Source organism: Mustela nivalis (genome assembly GCF_964662115.1).
Source record: "Mustela nivalis genome assembly, chromosome: 8".
NCBI lineage: Eukaryota > Metazoa > Chordata > Mammalia > Carnivora > Mustelidae > Mustela > Mustela nivalis.
In genome coordinates, this window is record NC_139027.1 from 31,596,524 (window position 1) to 31,615,058 (window position 18,535).

The 18,535-nt window shown below is 43.2% G+C and overlaps 1 protein-coding gene across 3 annotated transcripts in view; it reads left to right on the forward strand.

The window, feature by feature from the left end:
* TMEM178A (transmembrane protein 178A) overlaps nt 1–18,535 on the forward strand; it is a 56,210-nt gene that overhangs the window by 35,094 nt on the left and 2,581 nt on the right. For 2 of the 3 annotated variants that reach the window (XM_082743276.1, XM_082743278.1), the window contains exons 2-4: nt 327–440; nt 2,920–3,057; nt 13,099–14,093. In XM_082743276.1, coding sequence (XP_082599402.1) covers nt 327–440; nt 2,920–3,057; nt 13,099–13,340 — 494 coding nt within the window. In that variant the 3' untranslated portion in view covers nt 13,341–14,093. Of the gene's footprint in view, nt 1–326; nt 441–2,919; nt 3,058–13,098; nt 14,094–18,535 lie in introns of those variants that run through there. The other variant, XM_082743277.1, reaches the window with a different exon arrangement.

Below are 18,535 nucleotides of genomic sequence, written 5' to 3' on the forward strand. Positions count from 1 at the left end.
TTCCCCCAACTATCTGTATACTTTTGGGCCATGTCTCCTTGTGGAGTTTTGTGTTTAGTTAACACAAATTCAGTGTTGAAAAACACTTAGGAGAGTTTAGATCCTTATCAATTTTAACACATTCAAGAGTGAAGCATGATTTAAAAAATCATGTCATGTTTTAGGTGTTCACTGTTCCAACTTGCCCGTGTTACTGTGTGTCATCAAGAGATTCCTATCCCTTCCCCCATTCAACCCAGTTTAGGGACACATTACTCTGCCGTAGGTCTCCAGAATGGTGTTACAAATGCCCAGACTAGTAAATCCCATTTCTTATTTCCTTCAAGGTATTGCACAGAGATGCACGGCTATCAAGTACCACTTTTCTCAGCCAATCCGCTTACGAAACATTCCTTTCAATTTAACCAAGACAATTCAGCAAGATGAATGGCACCTGCTTCGTGAGTATTTCTGGGGAAGGGTCAGAGAGGAAATGGTGTCTTTCTGAACAAACAGTATTCCCACTAGCCCTCTCAGGTTTGAACCAAAAGATGTTGTGCTGAGCATTTGTGGGCCTATGGGCCAAATCCAACTTGGTCAGAGACTCTGAGAGTCATTTCACTACGCTCCACAACTTGTTTACAGATGGAATGTCTGAAAATCATGCCTGAGGCTTTGTGAGACAGGGCGGTGTGTGTTTCTGCCCTGGCGGCATCTGTATACAAATGGCCTCCGTACATGAATGGCCTCCTGCATCTTTTCTTTACCAGGTCATCTGGCACGGGGACCTGTTCTGCCACTAGTCTTGGTAAACCAAGGAGATTGTACCTTAGGTACTCTCAGTTTTGTTTTGTTGATACAATATTCATTTTAGCCACCATATCTACCTCAGGCCTTGGTATTTCTGCTAAAATATCTTTATGAGTGTATGTTGCAATTTCCTTAGAGGATGTCTGTCATCAGAAGATATCTCGACAATGGGAACCACTCTTTTCCACAGTCAGGAAATTGTGAAAATCTAGTAAGGATCATGCAGTGTAACACTAATGGGGGCTGATATTTACCTGAAAATTGCTGATTCATGCTGCCTGGTGATAGGTGACTCAGGAAAGCAAAAAAACTAGACCCTAGTCAGAGGTTGACGTCATTTTCCAATGAAATAAACAGTAAGAACTTTGGGGATCTTGTTTGGTGACCGAAACCACTGCAGAAAACCAAGCAGAATCTCATTTTGTGAGGCAATATCTGCAGATCCAAACATTGTTTTGAATCTCAAACATGGACTAGGAAGTTCTTAGAACACTGGTTTAGCCGTCGTCTCACGTTATACATATTAGTATTGGCAAATTTAGGACTTGGAAAGTCATTGTCTGAAATGTGGCTTATTTCTTAATGGTACGACTTCCTGAAAATTCTTTCTTGTTGGCTGATCTTTTCTAGGATTTCTTGGCAGATTTAAGCTAGAGTTTTGTCTAAGTGTTCTTACACCTGAATTTTTTATGAGTGTGTTTGGAGTTCTTTGTCTTAATCAACAGTCCTGAAAGCCCTGTAGTCACTGGTTTTAAGACCAGTGAAAAAAGATCAATGTAGGAGCCTGAGAAAGAACCTCACCTCTTCACTCGAGGAGTTTGTGGTTTGCTGTTGCCCAGCAAGGCAGTATTTGAGTGTTCTCTTAATCTTTTTTAAGGTTCAGAAAGATACTTTTTTGAGGACAGAAAGACACTTCCAGCATTTGCCTGCATAGCTCTTTCTAAGATTGTCACATTTGTGGATGTGTACCAGGTTTCCCAGATAAGCTTAATACGCCTGGTACTAATGCAAATCCCATGTAGATTATATCTGAACCTCGCGCCTTTTAAAGGTTGTAGACAATAGAACTACTACTTAAACCACAGGGAATTTAGGAAATTGAGACAACAATGGCTGACCTATGACGACATTTCCCTGTTCAGATATGGATGTCACAAAATGACTTATTCCCTTAACATTAAACTCAGCCCCTTTAAATGATCACCGCCCTTGGCCCGAGGTGTCTACACTTCCTCTTCTAGGCAACTGGCTTTCATTTAGATGCTCTGAGCTGGAAATAAAGAAATCCCTTTGAAAGAAAGGAATGGTTCATGTGGGCCCAGAGCTGTTGACTGGCCTCTGGGACAGACCATCTATGCTTGAGATCTACTGTTTTAAGAAGGATCACAGACGTTTAGATAACTCAATTTTTAAATTTTTAAAAACTCATTTTTTAAAATGAGTTTTTAAACTCATTTTTAAAACTCAATTTGTTCCCCAAAGAAAAGGAAGGAAGGAAATAGAAGAAGAAAAAGAGCAGAGGTTGGGCAATCAGAGTGCTGCTTTAGGACAACGAGCACAGCGAAAATATATTTGGGTCCATGTCATCGATCCTTGTCTTGGTTTTGCATCGGAAGTGGGGGAGGGGCTGGGCTTCTGTCCTAAGGATCACGATTGTGACTTTATGACAAAGACAAATAAAATAATTGGCACCTGTGGTGCTCAGGTAAAACCCTATTTCCCAGCAGCATAGCTTGTAGGCGCTTTCTCCAAAGCCAAGCTAAGCGTAGCCCCGCAGCGGTGGTAAGCTGCATTCCCGTTGCTCTTTTAACGAAAGTGGAGATATTTCGCTCTCTGTTTCCTAAGTAACTGCTATCTATGAGCCAGGTTTACTCGGGCATTGTTCTCTGCTCTGCTGTCTGCGTGGTGCAGACGTCTCCGTGCACGCAGGGAAGGTAGACTCTGACCCCATCTATCTTCTGGTGGAAAACTTGGGGAGAGACATCCCTAAACCACCCCAAGCCTGCAGACCCCAAGACTGCCCGTGCCACTGACTAGTGTTTGCAATGTTCGCAAAGCTCTTCATTCTCTAGTTTTCAATAACTCTGTTCTTTCTGCTTCCCATTCTGAATGTCTATACCTCGAGAGTAGACCTGAGAAGAATCACGGCTGGCTTCCTGGGCATGGCGGTGGCCGTCCTGCTCTGCGGCTGCATCGTGGCCACGGTCAGTTTCTTCTGGGAGGAAAGCTTGACCCAACACGTGGCCGGACTCCTTTTCCTCATGACAGGTACGCTGAACACCTCAGACTCCTCTCTGGGCAGAAGGGAAGGCTGCTCTGCCTGTGGCCAGCTTTGCTCTGCTAATTTTGTTTGCCCCTGTGAGAAAAGCAGCCAGGGGTCATTGGGTTTGGTGGGTGATAGAGAATGTAAAGAAAACAACAGTGGTCCTAATGCAGACCTCGTTTCTGCAGCCCGGCCCTAGCCCTGGCCTGGACTCTTGGGGAGCATGGGCCATTGTTTATCAGGAGCGTGCCCGGGGAGACAGTGATCCGCAAAACCACCCCCCTGAGCTGAAAGCCAACTCCAAGTACTTCTCTTAGTGATGGTGTCTTTGGGATCATTTTTACACACAAAACATTCATTCATTTCACTTCACAGATAGTTTCTGAGGACTCAGTATGTACCAGGCACTACTTTAAGTACTAGAGACACGATGAATAAGGGAGACAAAATCCTTCTCCATTTTCATCTAGAGGAGAAGGAGACAATAAGGTGTGATGGTAATAAAAGCTGTGAGGAAAACAAACAAGGTGGAGTAGGGGGCTCAGGGGACACCTTGCTGAGGTGGTGATTTCCAGGCTGAATTAGGAAAAGCGTCCTGCTTTTGGGAGTGCGCTTAGGGGGTGAGCCAAGCCCTAGGGGCAGGGATGCCAAGCCCTAGAGACAGGGATGGTTGGTGTGTTTTCAGCCACAGAAAGAAGACCAACCAATGTGGCCAGAGAGCAGGGAGATGCAGACAGTGGTTTGAATTTCAATCTAAGCGTAATAATGGAAGCCACCATTTTTTTTTTTTTTTAAAGATTTTATTTATTTGACAGAGATCACAAGTAGGCAGAGAGGCAGGTAGAGGGAGAGGAAGGGAAGCAGGCTCCCTGCTGAGCAGAGAGCCCGTCGCAGGGCTCGATCCCAGAACCCTGAGATCATGACCTGAGCCAAAGGCAAAGGCTTTAACCCACTGAGCCACCCAGGCGCCCCCCCACTTTTTTTTTTTTTTAAGATTTATTTATTTTTTTGAGAGACAGAGAGAGAGAGAGAGAAAATGAGCTGTGGGGGAGGGGCAGAGGGACAAGCTGACTACCTGCTGACATGGGGTTTGATCTCAGGACCTTGAGATCTTAAGCTGAGCCAAAGTCAGACATTTAGCCCACTGAGCACCCAGGCACCCCAACCACTGGGAGGTTTTAAGCAGAAGAGAGACTTGATCTTAAAGCAGGGGAATGGAAGGAGGATGGTGTGTGGAGAGGCGTCTGTGGTCTTTTCGATTAGCAAGTGAAGGAGTCAGGAGCTGAGCTGACAGCTAATACTAAAGGTGGCGACAGGGAAGAAATCTTTTCCTTTTGCTCCTTCACAAAGGTAAAAATTAACGTATTAGTGATTAGTGAATGTCAAATGCACAGTTTCACTCAGTATCCGAGCTAATATGACTGTGGATATGCAGCCATTTTGAACAAGCCTACTTCTGCTTCTCTGGAGTTCAGTTTTCAAGTGGCCATGGCTGGGTTTGCCAGCGTGTCTCACTTAATGGCCCCTCACGCACACCCGCATTAACTGGAGGCAGCTGTACCTGACTCTCATTGGCTGATGCCATTTTCTGTCTGCCAGTCTTTCAGGGTTGACAGGTAGGTAGTGCTTTGCCTTCTGGTCAGCCAGTCTGAGGCCTGAGGAACCCAAGTCGCAGGCAGAGACCCTTCCTTCTGGTGGCCATGGGTCCCTTTCTCTCCCTGTGAGTAACATGGGTCACTGTTGTAAACACGCGGACAGAGCATTCCAAAATCATATGGCCCTCGTAGAGTCTGAGCAGAAAACCGACTTAAGCTTTCCAGAATTTGGTGAATACGCTAAGACTGTAGCACAGGGAGGCCAAGATTCTAGTTCCTGACGTTTTGGAGGAGGATTTGAACCCTGAGACCAGCCACCGGATGCCTCATTTAAAACCCAAATGACTGAAAGAATGGGTCAGGGTAGCAAAGAAGCAGAGAGAGAGACTGTTTCTGCCCAGAAGATTCCTTTAAGCCTCTGCTGGGCCATAAGAGTCATTAAAAATCTTGTCCATCTTCTTCCCCTTTTTTTAGTTGAGTCCCCCATTTTCCTTACTCGTGTCAAAGGACTGACTGCAGGTTCACTCTCCCCCAACCCTGGAGAGGCTCACATCACGGCCCCTTGTCAGGAAAAATGAGGGGGGCTACAGACAAGAAAGCCTTAGTGATGGTTTAAAAACATGCTTTAATACGGATAATGCATAAATAATTTAGAATGCTCTTAGATATAAAACAATTATTAGCAAGGAACTAAATCACTGGGCCATAAAAGCCAGGGGTAGTGAGAGCTCCCGTGAAGGTCGTGGGCCGGTCTGATTTTAGATGAACGGAGGGTGGTTGTTGAACATGGGGTGGACACGGAGGAGAGCTAGCCGCCAGGTGGCCAGCTGCCAGCTCCGCCTTTCCCTGCTCAGCCCTCGTTTCTGATCCACACATGGACTGTAACTCCGGGCCGTACTGGCTCAGGCATCCTCAGAATTTATCATCAAAACCCCTGTGCAACTGGTTAACAAAAACAACACAAACAAAACAATAGCCACAATAACACAAACCCCACAACCACCAAAAACCCCCCCAAACCCCAAAAAACCCACACTTATCAACTTGACATTTGATGACCTGTCCTAAGGGACTAACAGACACAAACTAACGTTCTTCTGCTTTCTTTGCTTTGGTTGGCCAAGCAACATTTTTGGAATAAAGGGGAAAATCCTCTTGTAGTTCCCACTACCTGAAAAATTGGGTGATTTAAATATTTTTTCTTATTCTGAATCAAATCTCACTGTTGAGTTTACCTCATTAAAAAAAAAAAAAAAGAAGGGGCACCTCGGGGGCTCAGTGGGTTAAAGCCTCTGCCTTTGGCTCAGGTCATGATCCCAGGGTCCTGGAATCAAGTCCCGCTTCGGGCTCTCTGCTCAGCAGGGGGCCTGTTTCCTCCTCTCTCTCTCTCTCTGCCTGCCTCTCTGCCTACTTGTGTTCTCTATCCGTCAAATAAATAAATAAAATCTTAAAAAAAGAAAAAAAGAAGTTCACAACCATCATCCCATTAAAGAACTTAGTTTTCTGGGCTTCCATTTACTCTCCCACCATAAGCTTGTTACGCTGCTCTACTCAGTGGTTTTCAATAATGTTGGAGAGCTGCAGGCCTTTGCTATGGGCGGATCTGCTATGTCGTGCTCATCTGTTCCCTTACTGTTGGGCTTAGAGAGGTTTGTTTTATTTTTTTGCGGTTTCAAATACTGCCTTTACCTTTCCTTTGCAAACGCCGGATAATGACATGAATCCATTGCCCGAGATAAATTAGCTGGAGGCTGTTCACGTGCAGTAGCTGCAGAGGTGAGCAGCAAAGGGTTAAAAGAATTGATTTTAATTAAGCAGAAGTGTCTTCAGCAGCCCTTGTCAGCATCTCTCCCACAGATTTCTGATGCTAAACTTAGCTGCTTCTAATGTGCTGGCATCTCCATTCTCCGCCTGAACTTATTAGCCAAGCCTTCAATGAGGAGCGTCAGTGATGTGACAGTTTGAGATGTTAAAATGGAAACTTTGAAACAGTCTTCCTCCTTCTGCCTTATTGCTTGCAGACAGTTCTTGGTTACCCACATGTGGGCCAACAGTGCTGGTGTTTGCCCCCTTCCTTTCCCCTGGAGCCTCACAAAGGGCCTTCCAGCAGGACCGGCCATAGACTTCATATCCCCTAGGGGCCCCAGAGGTGGCCCTTGGACTTTGTGACCTCTGAGATCACACACACACACACACACACACACACACACGATATAGAAGAGGTTCAGGCAGAGGACTGAGAGGATAAGACACTTGCAGCTCATCTGCTGTTGGCCTGTGAAAGCATTTGCCATCAACATTTGATGACGGATTGTGTTAGATTGCCATGGTGCTATAAGTCAAGTGATTAGAATTTTAGTTATGTATACAAAGATTTGAAAGTGTTTATTTATTCAGTGTAAGCATTTTAAAGTATAATATTTATGTCGCTGTTGCTCTTGTTTTATTATCTTTTAAAACACTGGGAATCTCAAAAATTAGTTACAGCTTGGGCCTCCCTTCACGGGGGCCTCACTCTCCACTGGACCCATTCCCCTGCCCAGGCAGGGCTGTCCATTGAGTACTGTGACAGCAGACAGAAAGGTAACAGGGCCCAGGCTGCCCAAGAAAGCTCAGCAACAGTCAACAGCCATGGTCGGTTATCCCTTCTTTTGCTTCAACACATTACCAAAAAAAAAAAAAACCCAAAACCAAAAAACCAAAAAGAAACAAAAAAACAAAACTAAAAAACCAAAAGCCACTATAGTAGATATATAGAATTATCTAGGTTATCCATTGGTTATGACCTAAAACCACAGAACCTTAGTGCCTGAGTTGAAACATTGGGAGCCAGATGTGTTTTGGAATTCAGGATTTTCAAGCTTTATTTTAGAAAGGTAAATATGGTGCATAGATCTTATATTATCTAACACCCTCAGCACGGTCTAAAATCAAATCCATTAACATTTCTGCAGCAAAACATATGAATATTCACACGAAGCAGGATCAATAAGGACTATAAATAGCCTCATGTCACACCAGGTCAGGGTTTGCATTAAATAAGATTGCTGAGATCTTTCAGGGAAAGATGGGATTTTTTTTTTTTTTTTTTTTTGGTAATTGTGCATCGTGGATCTTCTATTTTACTTCTTAAAGTGTTGTCTGTTTCTTGTGCATTCATTTAGGAAAGACAACTTGGGAATGGCTTTTTGAGCAATCTGTGTGAAAGTAGCATGAGGCATTTTTGCTGGAAGAGCAAAGAGACCAGGATGATGGGCAGGCCATCGTTTGAAGGACTGAAAAAAAAAAAAAAATCAATGTTTATGCCTTTGGGTGTTGTAGTTGTGTTATTTATCAAGCAGGCTAACTGGGATGAAGCAGCTCCCACTCCTTTCACACTGTTAAGCACATCAAAGCAGGATGGTCAGAAGAAGGGGCCCAGTTACCCTAATTACAGCTTGCCAGCTGGCCACAGGCACCTCGAGGAGTTCAGGGAAGGAAATTGGGTTGATGATCTGGGATGGTTGCATAAATTTACTTCCATTCTGATCCGAAAAAATTCCTTCCAACCCTGTAATTCTGCAACATCCTTGTATCTTCTAATTAAGAATATTGGTGGAAAGCTTTTTAATGCATTATAAGAAAAGTAGTTGCATCCCGGGCTTTTCAGAACCAGTAACTCTTCACTCTTGAAGATGCTACGGGCAATAACCATAACCCAGCCTGGGATTCAAGCTGGGCTCAAGAGTATCCGTCCTGGTTGCAAGGGACTGCAGGAGACTCCTGGCTGGTCAGGGAGTGAGCAGAAGGGAAGGAGAGCCTAGGAGAAGAATGGAGGAGAGATGACCTCTCTTCTCATGGGTCTTCATGAAGGACCATTAGATACTGAACTTTTTGAGTGCAGGGGTGGTACCTTATTTATCTTTTTGTACCCCCGCTGCATACCTTGCATGAACTGGATTGCTACGGACAAATGTGTGGCATTATCTGCGCTAACTTGCCCCCTGGGTAAGTCTTACAGGGGTAACTTGGGATGCCCCGGTCCTGAGGTCGGTAGAACTCAATGTGTTATAGAACTCAGTTTTGTTTGGCTGGTTTTGTTGACTCCCTGTGCTCAGCACTATTAGGATCCACGTGGAACTTTAGTCCAAGGGGTGTCTCTTACCTTGCCCCGAGATGCATGCTGGGAAGTGGACTGGAAACAGCACCTGGGGTTCCTGATCACATCCACATCAAACCAATCACAGCTGTGATCAACGAGGACTCATTAAACCACCTCTAAGATGATCAGACCCGGGGTGGGATGTAGTAGATGCTTGATAACTAATTGCAGAATCACTGATTAACATATAAAAATAGTAAAGTCTTTCTAAGACCCATAAAAGAAATAGAAATATACTTCGTACATTGATTGCACATGCATAGGATGTTATGGGTTGAGTCGTGTCCCTCCTCAAATCCCTAGGCTTGAAGTTTAAACCCTCAGTACCTCACAATGTGACTGTCTTTGGAGACAGGGTCTTTAAAGAGGTGATTAAGGTACAATAAGATCATTAGGGTGGGCCCTAATCCTATAAAATGACCAGTGTCCTTACAAGAAGAGTCCATTTGGACACAGTTACAGAGGGAAGACATTAGAAAGAGAAGTAGAAGACCACCATCTACAAGCCAAGGAGAAAGGCCTTGGAAGAAACCAGCCCTGCCAGTAGCTTGATCTCAGACTTCTTGCCTCCAGAACTGTGAGAAAATTTCTGTTGTTTCCGCCACCTAAGGTTCTGATGCTTTGTGACGGCAGCCAAAGCAAACACAGGAGCACTGGGAGATGTGCATATGGAGCTAAAATAGAATTTAGCAGTATATTAAAAAAAAATTTTTTTTTTAATCAAAAAAAAAAAAAAAAAAAGGAGGGTGCCTGGGTGGCTCAGTTGGTTAAGCATCTGCCTTTGGCTCAGGTCATAATCCCAGGGTCCTGGGATCAAGTCCCACATTGGGCTACCTGCTCAGTAGGGAATCTGCTTCTCCATCTCCTCTGCCTCTCTGTCTCTCATGAATAAATAAATAAATAATCTTAAAAGCGAGAGAGAGAGAGAGAGAGAGAGAGAGAGAATTCCTCAGTATCAGCATAAGAATCCAGCTACAGCAAAGATGCTTTCTTCATTTAAGTTACACTTGGTATCTTTGAAGTGATGATGTTTCTCCCCCCTTTTTAAAATATCTTGAGTGGGTTAGACCTCTTTTACAAAATCTTGTTGGACAAGTTGGAAACAAAGCTTTCTCTCCTCTCAGTATGTTTTCTAGTAATAATCAGAAACACGCCTGCCCATCCCACAAATAACAGCCATGCTGTCGCTCTGTGTGCTGACTCTGAGATGTGAGGGTCTAACACACAGGAACTCTTGCGTATGCTTTTTGGTGACTCCTTGCTTTCCTCTTTCTCAGAAGTACTTCAAAAGCGTCTTGGAAGAATTAAAAACGTCACCAAAGGGCACCCCCATGACACAGTCTGTGGAAAGGGGGCGGGCGGATGGGGACGTGTTTGTGGGCTCATGGTAACCCTCCCCACCAACCTGAAGCAGAGTGCATAAAGACAACAGAAAATAAGGCAGGTTTTTGTCAAGATTTGACAAGTACCCTCTTCCAAAAAGAATTTAAGTGGACATGCATATATATCACCATAAAATAAATAGAGAGAAGTGATACAAGTAAGAAAAAGGAGCAATCAGGTTTGTGAGGCAAGATGGCTCTAAGGTGAGGTCAGTAGCGAAAAGCATGACATGAAGTGCCCAACTCTTGCTCACCGTGGGCCGCTGATTAGCTTTAGGGAGTTTCAGCAGCTCCGTCAGAGACAGAAATTTCTATCAGTCACATCAAGCGCAGTGTCCATGAGGTCCACAGACGGAAGGCACAATCATTCGTGACACCGAGGGCAGAGAAAATCATCCTTTTGGTTAAGTCCTCAGGTTAGCTGATTTCTTACAATCTTTTTCTATTCTGTGTGAACTGGTGGTGGTCTGCTGAAATTCATTTCACCAAAAACACCTTTGTGGAGCTGGAAGGGGAGAGGGTCTAATGAAATTAATGTTTAGTATAAAATCAAAGGGAGCATGTATAGTATATACACAGCTTTCTTCTTTTTGGTGGAGTTTGGGTGGGGGAATGTTCTTGCTCCATGCCTTATTTTGGAATAACAGAATCACAGGAATTTGACACAGTAAGGGTTTTCAGTAACCAAGTCCCCCAATTTTCCCCCACCGAGTGAAGAAACTAAGACTCAGGTTAGGTAATTTCAGGGTCACACAATGATTAGGAGCAGATCTGGGGACCAAAATACACATTTCCTGCCTCTCAGCTTAGTGCATTTGGACATCAAAGGATGCTTAAAATCTTAGTTTGAACTCAAGTTTTCAGAGGTCATTAAAACTACATTACTCGTAAAAAGCCTTGCTTTTAGGCATTCAGCTCTGTGCAGACAGTTGAATGCAAAACAGAGTTGTTTTCCTGTGATTGGGTCATTGTTCTATTATTATATTTTACCTGTTGATACTCTAGAGATCAATTTTTTCTAACTGCCTTATTATTCTATTACCAGCATTCCTTAGAAAGACCTTATTATATATAAACATTTTCTTTGTTATGGTGCCAATGAAAACATTAATGTAAATGTAGGAACATTTGCTTTTCACAAGGTTTGAAAAAAGCAGAGGAGTATTATTTTTTGATGAGTCCATTCCTTTATGAAAGAATTATTTCCATCATGATCTTTGGAGAACTTAAAGTGATACATTTGCCATAATAATCTAGAGCAGGAAGTCACAAGATAAGATTTTTATCCTTTTTGGGAAAATAGAATCCCTTTAGATTTTAAAAACAGAATCAGACAAAGGGTGGGAAATATCAAATTATTGCAGATCGAGTGTCCTTTTAATTTGAAACATTTCTTTTCTGAACGCACATTTGGGAAAGGGTTCAAGCAATGTGCCTTTATGTAATTTGAGAGCAAGCAGAATTCTGACACTTAAAAATGGCATTAAGGTCATTTTTATTTCCTCCCAATTGCTGCCTTCTCTGAGTTTGCTTTTCTGTTCGTGTTTCTGATCCCCAGAGCTCTATCAAAAGGATCAAGGGAAATCTGTTACTTCTGGCCTTCTCTTTTGAGTCCCCAAATCTGTCTCTGTCACCTACAGAGATGTTCAATATATCTCCAAAGCAATTTCCAGCCAATAGATGCAACCTCCATTGTATGTGGGATAAACCAAAGTATGAAGAAGAGAGGCACAGGATTTGGAACAAACTGGATACTCCAATACTTCACTAGGTGTTTATTTCTGCTTTCATGACCCATCTCTGGCAAAAGCCTCATTCTGATCCCCTGGCCATCCCAAAGGAGCATACATAGGGGTCCACTGTGGTGGAACAGAACCACCTAAATCCTAGGAGTGTCACTTAAATACTAAAAATACTGTGTTTGGGAAATTTTTATCAGAGTTCTGATTTTAGTGTCCTGGAAGGACAGATAATTATACATACATGTGTTAGTACAAAGAAGTAAATAGATCCGCTTTCTTTATGTCATCCAAATTATCTTGTATATTCTGAATGGTTGAAGTATGTGTTCTCCTTACTCAGCTATTTTACCTCAATCCCAACATCCTGGATTTAATTTGTATCATTTAAAAGCTTTTATTTGGGGCACCTGAGTGGCTCAGTTGGTTAAGTGGCTTCTTTCAGCGAGGGTCATGATCTTGGGTTCATGGGATTGAGCCCCATGTTGGGCTCCCTGCTCAGTGGGGAGCCTGCTTCTCCTCCTCCCCCTCCCCACCTTTTGTGCTCTCTCTCAAACAAATCAATAATGAATAAGAAAAAAAAAAAGACAAACAAAAGCTTGAGTCCTTAACATGTGTCATGCTCTGAACCTTAAAACATAATTTAGCACATGAGAAACACATTTAAAGTATTATTTACAGGGACCATGACAAATGCTATTGATAATGGTAGCTGAAAAGGAAAACAGACATTATATGATGCTTGCAACTGTATAAAAATGTGTCAGATCAGATATAGGACAAGGGAAAAGAAGACTGTTTTATCTTAGATGTGAGTGATTCTAGAAGATCTTTTCCTTAAAGATAGAACTTTTATTTCATAGCTTTAAGAACAAAACCCAAAAATAAATTCAAATATATATCACCATCCGAGCAAGATAATCCTGCATAATTCAAGTTATCAGAATATGCTCCTGTGTTCTTTACTTGTACACCTTCCATACCTAGCGTACAGTCTGGTGCATAAAGGTTTTGCCAATGTTTGTTGAACGAATTCAAGTTAATTCCAGCATAAGCATTATATCTCCTTTACTAATTTGGAGTGACCACCTCATCAGTTGACCTGATTTTCACAGAGGCCTGTCTGGCATGTGCGTTGTAGCAGGCAACACTGTAACCAATCATTCTGTTCTCTTTGTATTATTTATAGGGATATTTTGCACCATTTCCCTCTGCACGTATGCTGCCAGCATCTCCTATGATTTGAACCGGCTCCCAAAGCTAATTTATAGCCTGCCTGATGATGTGGAACATGGCTACAGCTGGTCTATCTTTTGTGCCTGGTGTAGTTTAGGCTTTATTGTGGCAGCTGGAGGTCTCTGCATCGCTTATCCATTTATTAGCCGGACCAAGATTGCACATCTAAAGTCTGGCAGGGACTCCACGGTATGACTGTCCACACTGGAGGACAGTGGCCCATCCACAATGCAGACGGCTCCTGAGAGGAACGGAGTGGAGTTCAAGTCGGGATCCCAAGCACAAAACGGTCTTTTTACATTCCAACCTGTTGCCTGCCAGCCCTTTCTGGATGACTGATAGAAAAAAATCATGCAAAACCTCCATACCTTTCTACGGACAAGACTACTGTGGATTCAAGTGCTTTAATGACTATCTATGCTTTGACTGTGAGATGGAGGGAGCGGTGCCATGGAACATTTCTAGGTTTAGAAAAAAGAGGAAATTGCAATGGAAAAAAAAATTTGTATGATTGCCATTTATTTCAGAAAGTTTGTATATAACAATTACCTGAGAGTCATTTCTATTTGCTAAAGGATTCATAACAAAGCGAGTATAATTTTCTTGTCATCGTTACACGCTTGTTCAGTTTGAATGCGGTATCTTTGGAACTTGTCCTGAGGGTGTCTTGTTGTGTCAGCACCAAATATTCGTGCATTATTCGTGGATGTTCTTTGTCAACAGGAAGATTCCCCTTCTGTTGCCTTATTTATTTATTTATTTATTTATTTTCAACGGGCGTCTCTTCTCTGTCTTCGTACTGGAATCCGGATCCTAAGGGAGACAGACCAACCGCGTAAGAGCTAATCCGTGACACTATGCAGTATTGTTCGATGTTTTACCTGTTGTTTAACCTCTGTCTCTTTCTGTTAACTGGATTTCTGCATTAAATGGCTGCCCTCTTGTTAACATGGGTGTGTCTTCTTTCAGTGGTGGGCGGATGGGTCTCCTTAGCCATGTGGACAGAGGGAAACTCTCTTGTGTTACTAAGACTCTTATGAAGTCTTACTAATTGCTTCATTTCAACTAGGTGGGTCATTAACCTACTGTTGACAAAAGATGCCATTTTCAAACTTCTTTGAAAACCTTACCTTGGTGTTCTAAGTTTTCTTCTTGCGCTTCCTTTTACCACCTGCTTGGTAATGGGCTAGTGCTAAGGATATATAGTTTCTCCTTTGTCCTTGGATCTCCTGGGGCAGTGGATTTCCATTTTGGCTGCACATGGAGAATCACCTAGTGAATTCCTCATCCACACCTGAACTGGGCCCCTCGTCAGGCCAATTGACTCGGGATGTCTGCAGCTGGACCCAGGCATTGAGTATTTTTGAAACAACATCTTAGAAAGTTCAGATGTGCAGCTGGGATTGGGAGTCACTGTTCTGGGCCAGAGCCGCAGTAGTATCCTCCGCTGTTAATATTTATTTAGCACTTCCTGTGTCCCAGGAACTGGGCTATGGTTTTTTTTTTTTTTTTCCAGGTATGATTTCATTTAACCTTCTGGAAAGCTCTGTGAGACAGGAACAATGATTCCATTTTCGTGATAAGGAAGCTGAGGATCAGCCTTAGGATGTTTGCTTCATTTTTTCTCAATCCTTTCCCCATGCCAGGGTATAGGACAAAAGTTAAAGTCCTTCCATTGTGTCTCCTTATCTTTAAATAGACGGGTTGGCACCAGCTAACTTCTCAGCTTTTTCTTTCTTTCTTTCTTTCTTTTTTTTTTTTTTTGAGATTTTATTTATTTATTTGACAGAGATCACAAGTAGGCAGAGAGAGAGGAGGAAGCAGGCTCCCTGCTGAGCAGAGAGCCCGATGTGGGGCTCGATCCCAGGACCCTGGGATCATGACCTGACCCGAAAGCAGAGGCCTCAACCCACTGAGCCACCCAGGTGCCCCCTAGCTTTTCCTTTTAACTCCAACCTTGTCCTGTTCCCTACACACATGGTGTGCTGAATAGAGATGCTCTGTAGAATTAGGGAAGGTGCCACATCCAGAAGTAAGACATTGTTTCAGATTTTAAATTCGTGAAAGATGCACTTTTCCTTTGTTATAAAAACTGATTTGGAGGGCGCCTGGGTGGCTCAGTGGGTTAAGCCACTGCCTTCGGCTCGGGTCGTGATCTCAGGGTCCTGGGATCGAGTCCCGCATCGGGCTCTCTGCTCAGCAGGAAGCCTGCTTCCCTCTCTCTCTCTCTCTGCCTGCCTCTCCATCTACTTGTGATTTCTCTCTGTCAAATACATAAATAAAAAATCTTTAAAAAAAAAAAACTGATTTGGAACTTAAGAAAGGGGAACGATAATGAAATCCACTCCTTCCTGCACCCCTCCCCCACAAATAAAGCCTGACTTGTAAATGACAGTGTCCACATATTGTCACGTGAGCCTTTTCAGAGAGGTTCAGTGATTCCGGTGACCACACAAGCTCCCGAGACCCGTGGAGAGACTCCTCAGCAATCTCTCAGGTCTGTTTAATAAACCCATCCCTCAGGGTGAGATCAGAGACATATAGAAAGGGGCATTATTTTCATTTATTACTTATGTGGGAAATTCTCAAAGCAGGAGAGCTGTTTCTTTGAAGTCTTCTTTAAAGATCCCCATAGAGAATGTCAAGACTCTTCAACATTTATATTCCAACCACCAAAGCAGTGTCTGAGTGAGTGACTTTTGAAGTTTCCGAGAAGCTTCCTAGGGATTTGAGGTGAGAATGGAAGAAAGCCTCGGAGTGACAGAAGGTTGAAGGGTTCACACACCAGAAAGGTGCCCAGAAGCCAGGGGAGTTCAGTTACATTCAAACTTGGGTTGGCAAAAGCAGCCTCCCTGCCTTCCAGCCAAAGTGAGCTCAGAGCAAGGAGTGCTGTGCCCAATGTTCCTTGCTTTCTATTTACTGTCATTGAAGAGTGAGCAAATGTTGCCAAAGTCAGGCATTGTGTCCCCACCCATGGGCTTCTCCAGGAGGTGTTTTCTTCACCGGCTTATGAATGAAGGGTGATGGAAACGGCCGCTCACTACTGCACGGAGCAGAGTAATTTATTGAGACAATCTGTAAGTTCTCTCTGTCCCACTTCTACATGCATGTCATGCCCAGACTGTATTACTTTGCCTCGGAGATTTTTCTACAAGGCAGAAAGCAGAGGTGGTTGAGATTGAGAAATGCAAGGGATCTAGAGGGGAGGTCAGGCTCAGGACTGAGGTTGGGGACTTCGAGCGCTCAGGGGCATCCCAGAGGCTGAAAGAGAAATTCCTGGCAACCGTGTGATTAGCTGGGCCCCACACTCCCTAAAGGCATCAGGACCACAGAGAGGATGTCTGTGTGGGGCTTCCAGGGAAACTAAAGCCCTTGGAACAATGGCCTTCTCACTGGTAGCCAGTCTGACCCTTGGAAGGCTTAAGGATTTTGGCACAACTGTGCGTGAATATCCCCAACAGCGAGTGAGGGCCAATTTCCTCCCAGTCCTGCAAGATAGGGCTGGGAAGTGTATTTACAGAACACTTGGGATTAGAGACTAAAGTCATGTCCATCTGTCATTGATAGACAACGTACACCAAAAAAGAGAGCTTCATTCAAAACCTGGATTAGATCATCATAAGCCCTACAGCCCCCTCCTTTTAACAATGTTGTCCTTGGTTTACTGGCAATGTTAGAACAACTGTAGCTCACTCTGAGGGAACCCTAACCCCTCTCACTGGAGTACATGGACCCTTTATAGTCCACGATGTAGGAAACTTACAGAGAATGTAATTTCTCCATAAAAGTCACTATATCTTTCAAGAAATATTTATTGAGTGTCTACTAGGGGCCGAGCACTATTCTAGGCCCTTAGGAAACATCAATGAAAGAGAACAAAGGTTCTGGAAACAAAACACAAACAAGACACAGTTTATACCCTGGTAGTAAAATGCAATAAAGTACAAGTAAAATTCTAGTAAAATGCAGTAAAGTACAAGTAAAAATTAAAGTCACCCTTTTAAGCCCCAAATGATTTCCTAAGTCCAGGATTAAAGTGATTCAATACAGTGACTAAAATAAGTTTCTTTTGAATTATACTTTCATTGGCTGTGCATTTCACTTCATATCATTCTTAATTGAATCTATCCTCAGTTACACAAAAAGTAACATTATTACTTGCAGGGGAGTGTCCTCTCAAAGATTTCCCATTTGAAATTTATACCTGAGAACAACTAAAGGTGGACTGTCCAGGTAGACCTCAATTACCTGAGCTAAGGAACCCAGGTTCTTGGACTTTCAAGGTTACCTGGGCTAAAGATGAAGACAAATCTAGGATCCTTGAGACTCAGAAGGCCACAAGGTCAAGGTGAGCTACCCTGGGAAGGTCACTGGCTCCGTCCTTGCTCAGGCTGTTTCCACTACTGGGGACTCCCACTCCCACTCTGCCAGGCTCAGGCTGATTTTTCCTTGTGTGTCAGCTTCCATACAACCCTTCTGAAGCCTGCCTGTCGCTTGTTACACTCTGTATAGTAATCACTTATTCACCCCTACCTGGGTATAAACTGTGCCTTGTTTGTGTTGTGCTGGCAGCGCTCTGCCTAGGAACGCAGTCGGTGCTCCTAAATCTTTGCCAAATAAATGCATGAATTCAGATCACAAAGATAAACTTTCTTCTTCCCTGGACAGAAGTGACTCCCTCAGCACCAACTGTAGGGAGCCCATCAAAAAATATATGGTAGTATAATAGGTTAAATGAAATGAGACTATAGCTTGGCAAGCAAGTAAGCCTCATTAGAATAATTAAAGGGACTATTAACCCAAACTAGCCCAGACATAACTTGAAATGTGTTATGAACTAAGTACTATGGGACATTTATTTGATGGCTCAAACAGTATTAAGTTAGTAACCTCAATATGGTTCTACACCTCCATTTAAAGCTTTCCCATTTATGTGCAGGTATGTTTTAAATCTCTAATTAGAATTCTGAAAGAAATGCTTCAAATGTGACTTCCTTTGAATGCAAACAGCTATACTGACCAAGAGCCCTTTTAAAATTGTATTAGTTGAGTTTCTCCAGGACCCTATCCTAGGACTGGAAGGAGAGGAAATTCTTCTTGCTGTAGGACAACCACAAATGCTTGAAGAGACTCAAGGTACCCTATCACAGTGGGAATTTGCCTGTCAATATACTCCCTGCCCATATGCAACCTGTATTTTGCTAATCTTCAAGGCAGGATTTCTATTTATTCTAAAATGTATTAGCATGTATCTTCTTATAGCTTCCATAAAAGGAAAACAAATTGGTTGGCTGTAAGATACTTTCCTGTTCCTATTTCCTGTTCTTTTCCCCCATCAGCATGTATGGTAAAATACTGCCTGCGCTCTGCTGTCCCGGGCAGTGCTTGGG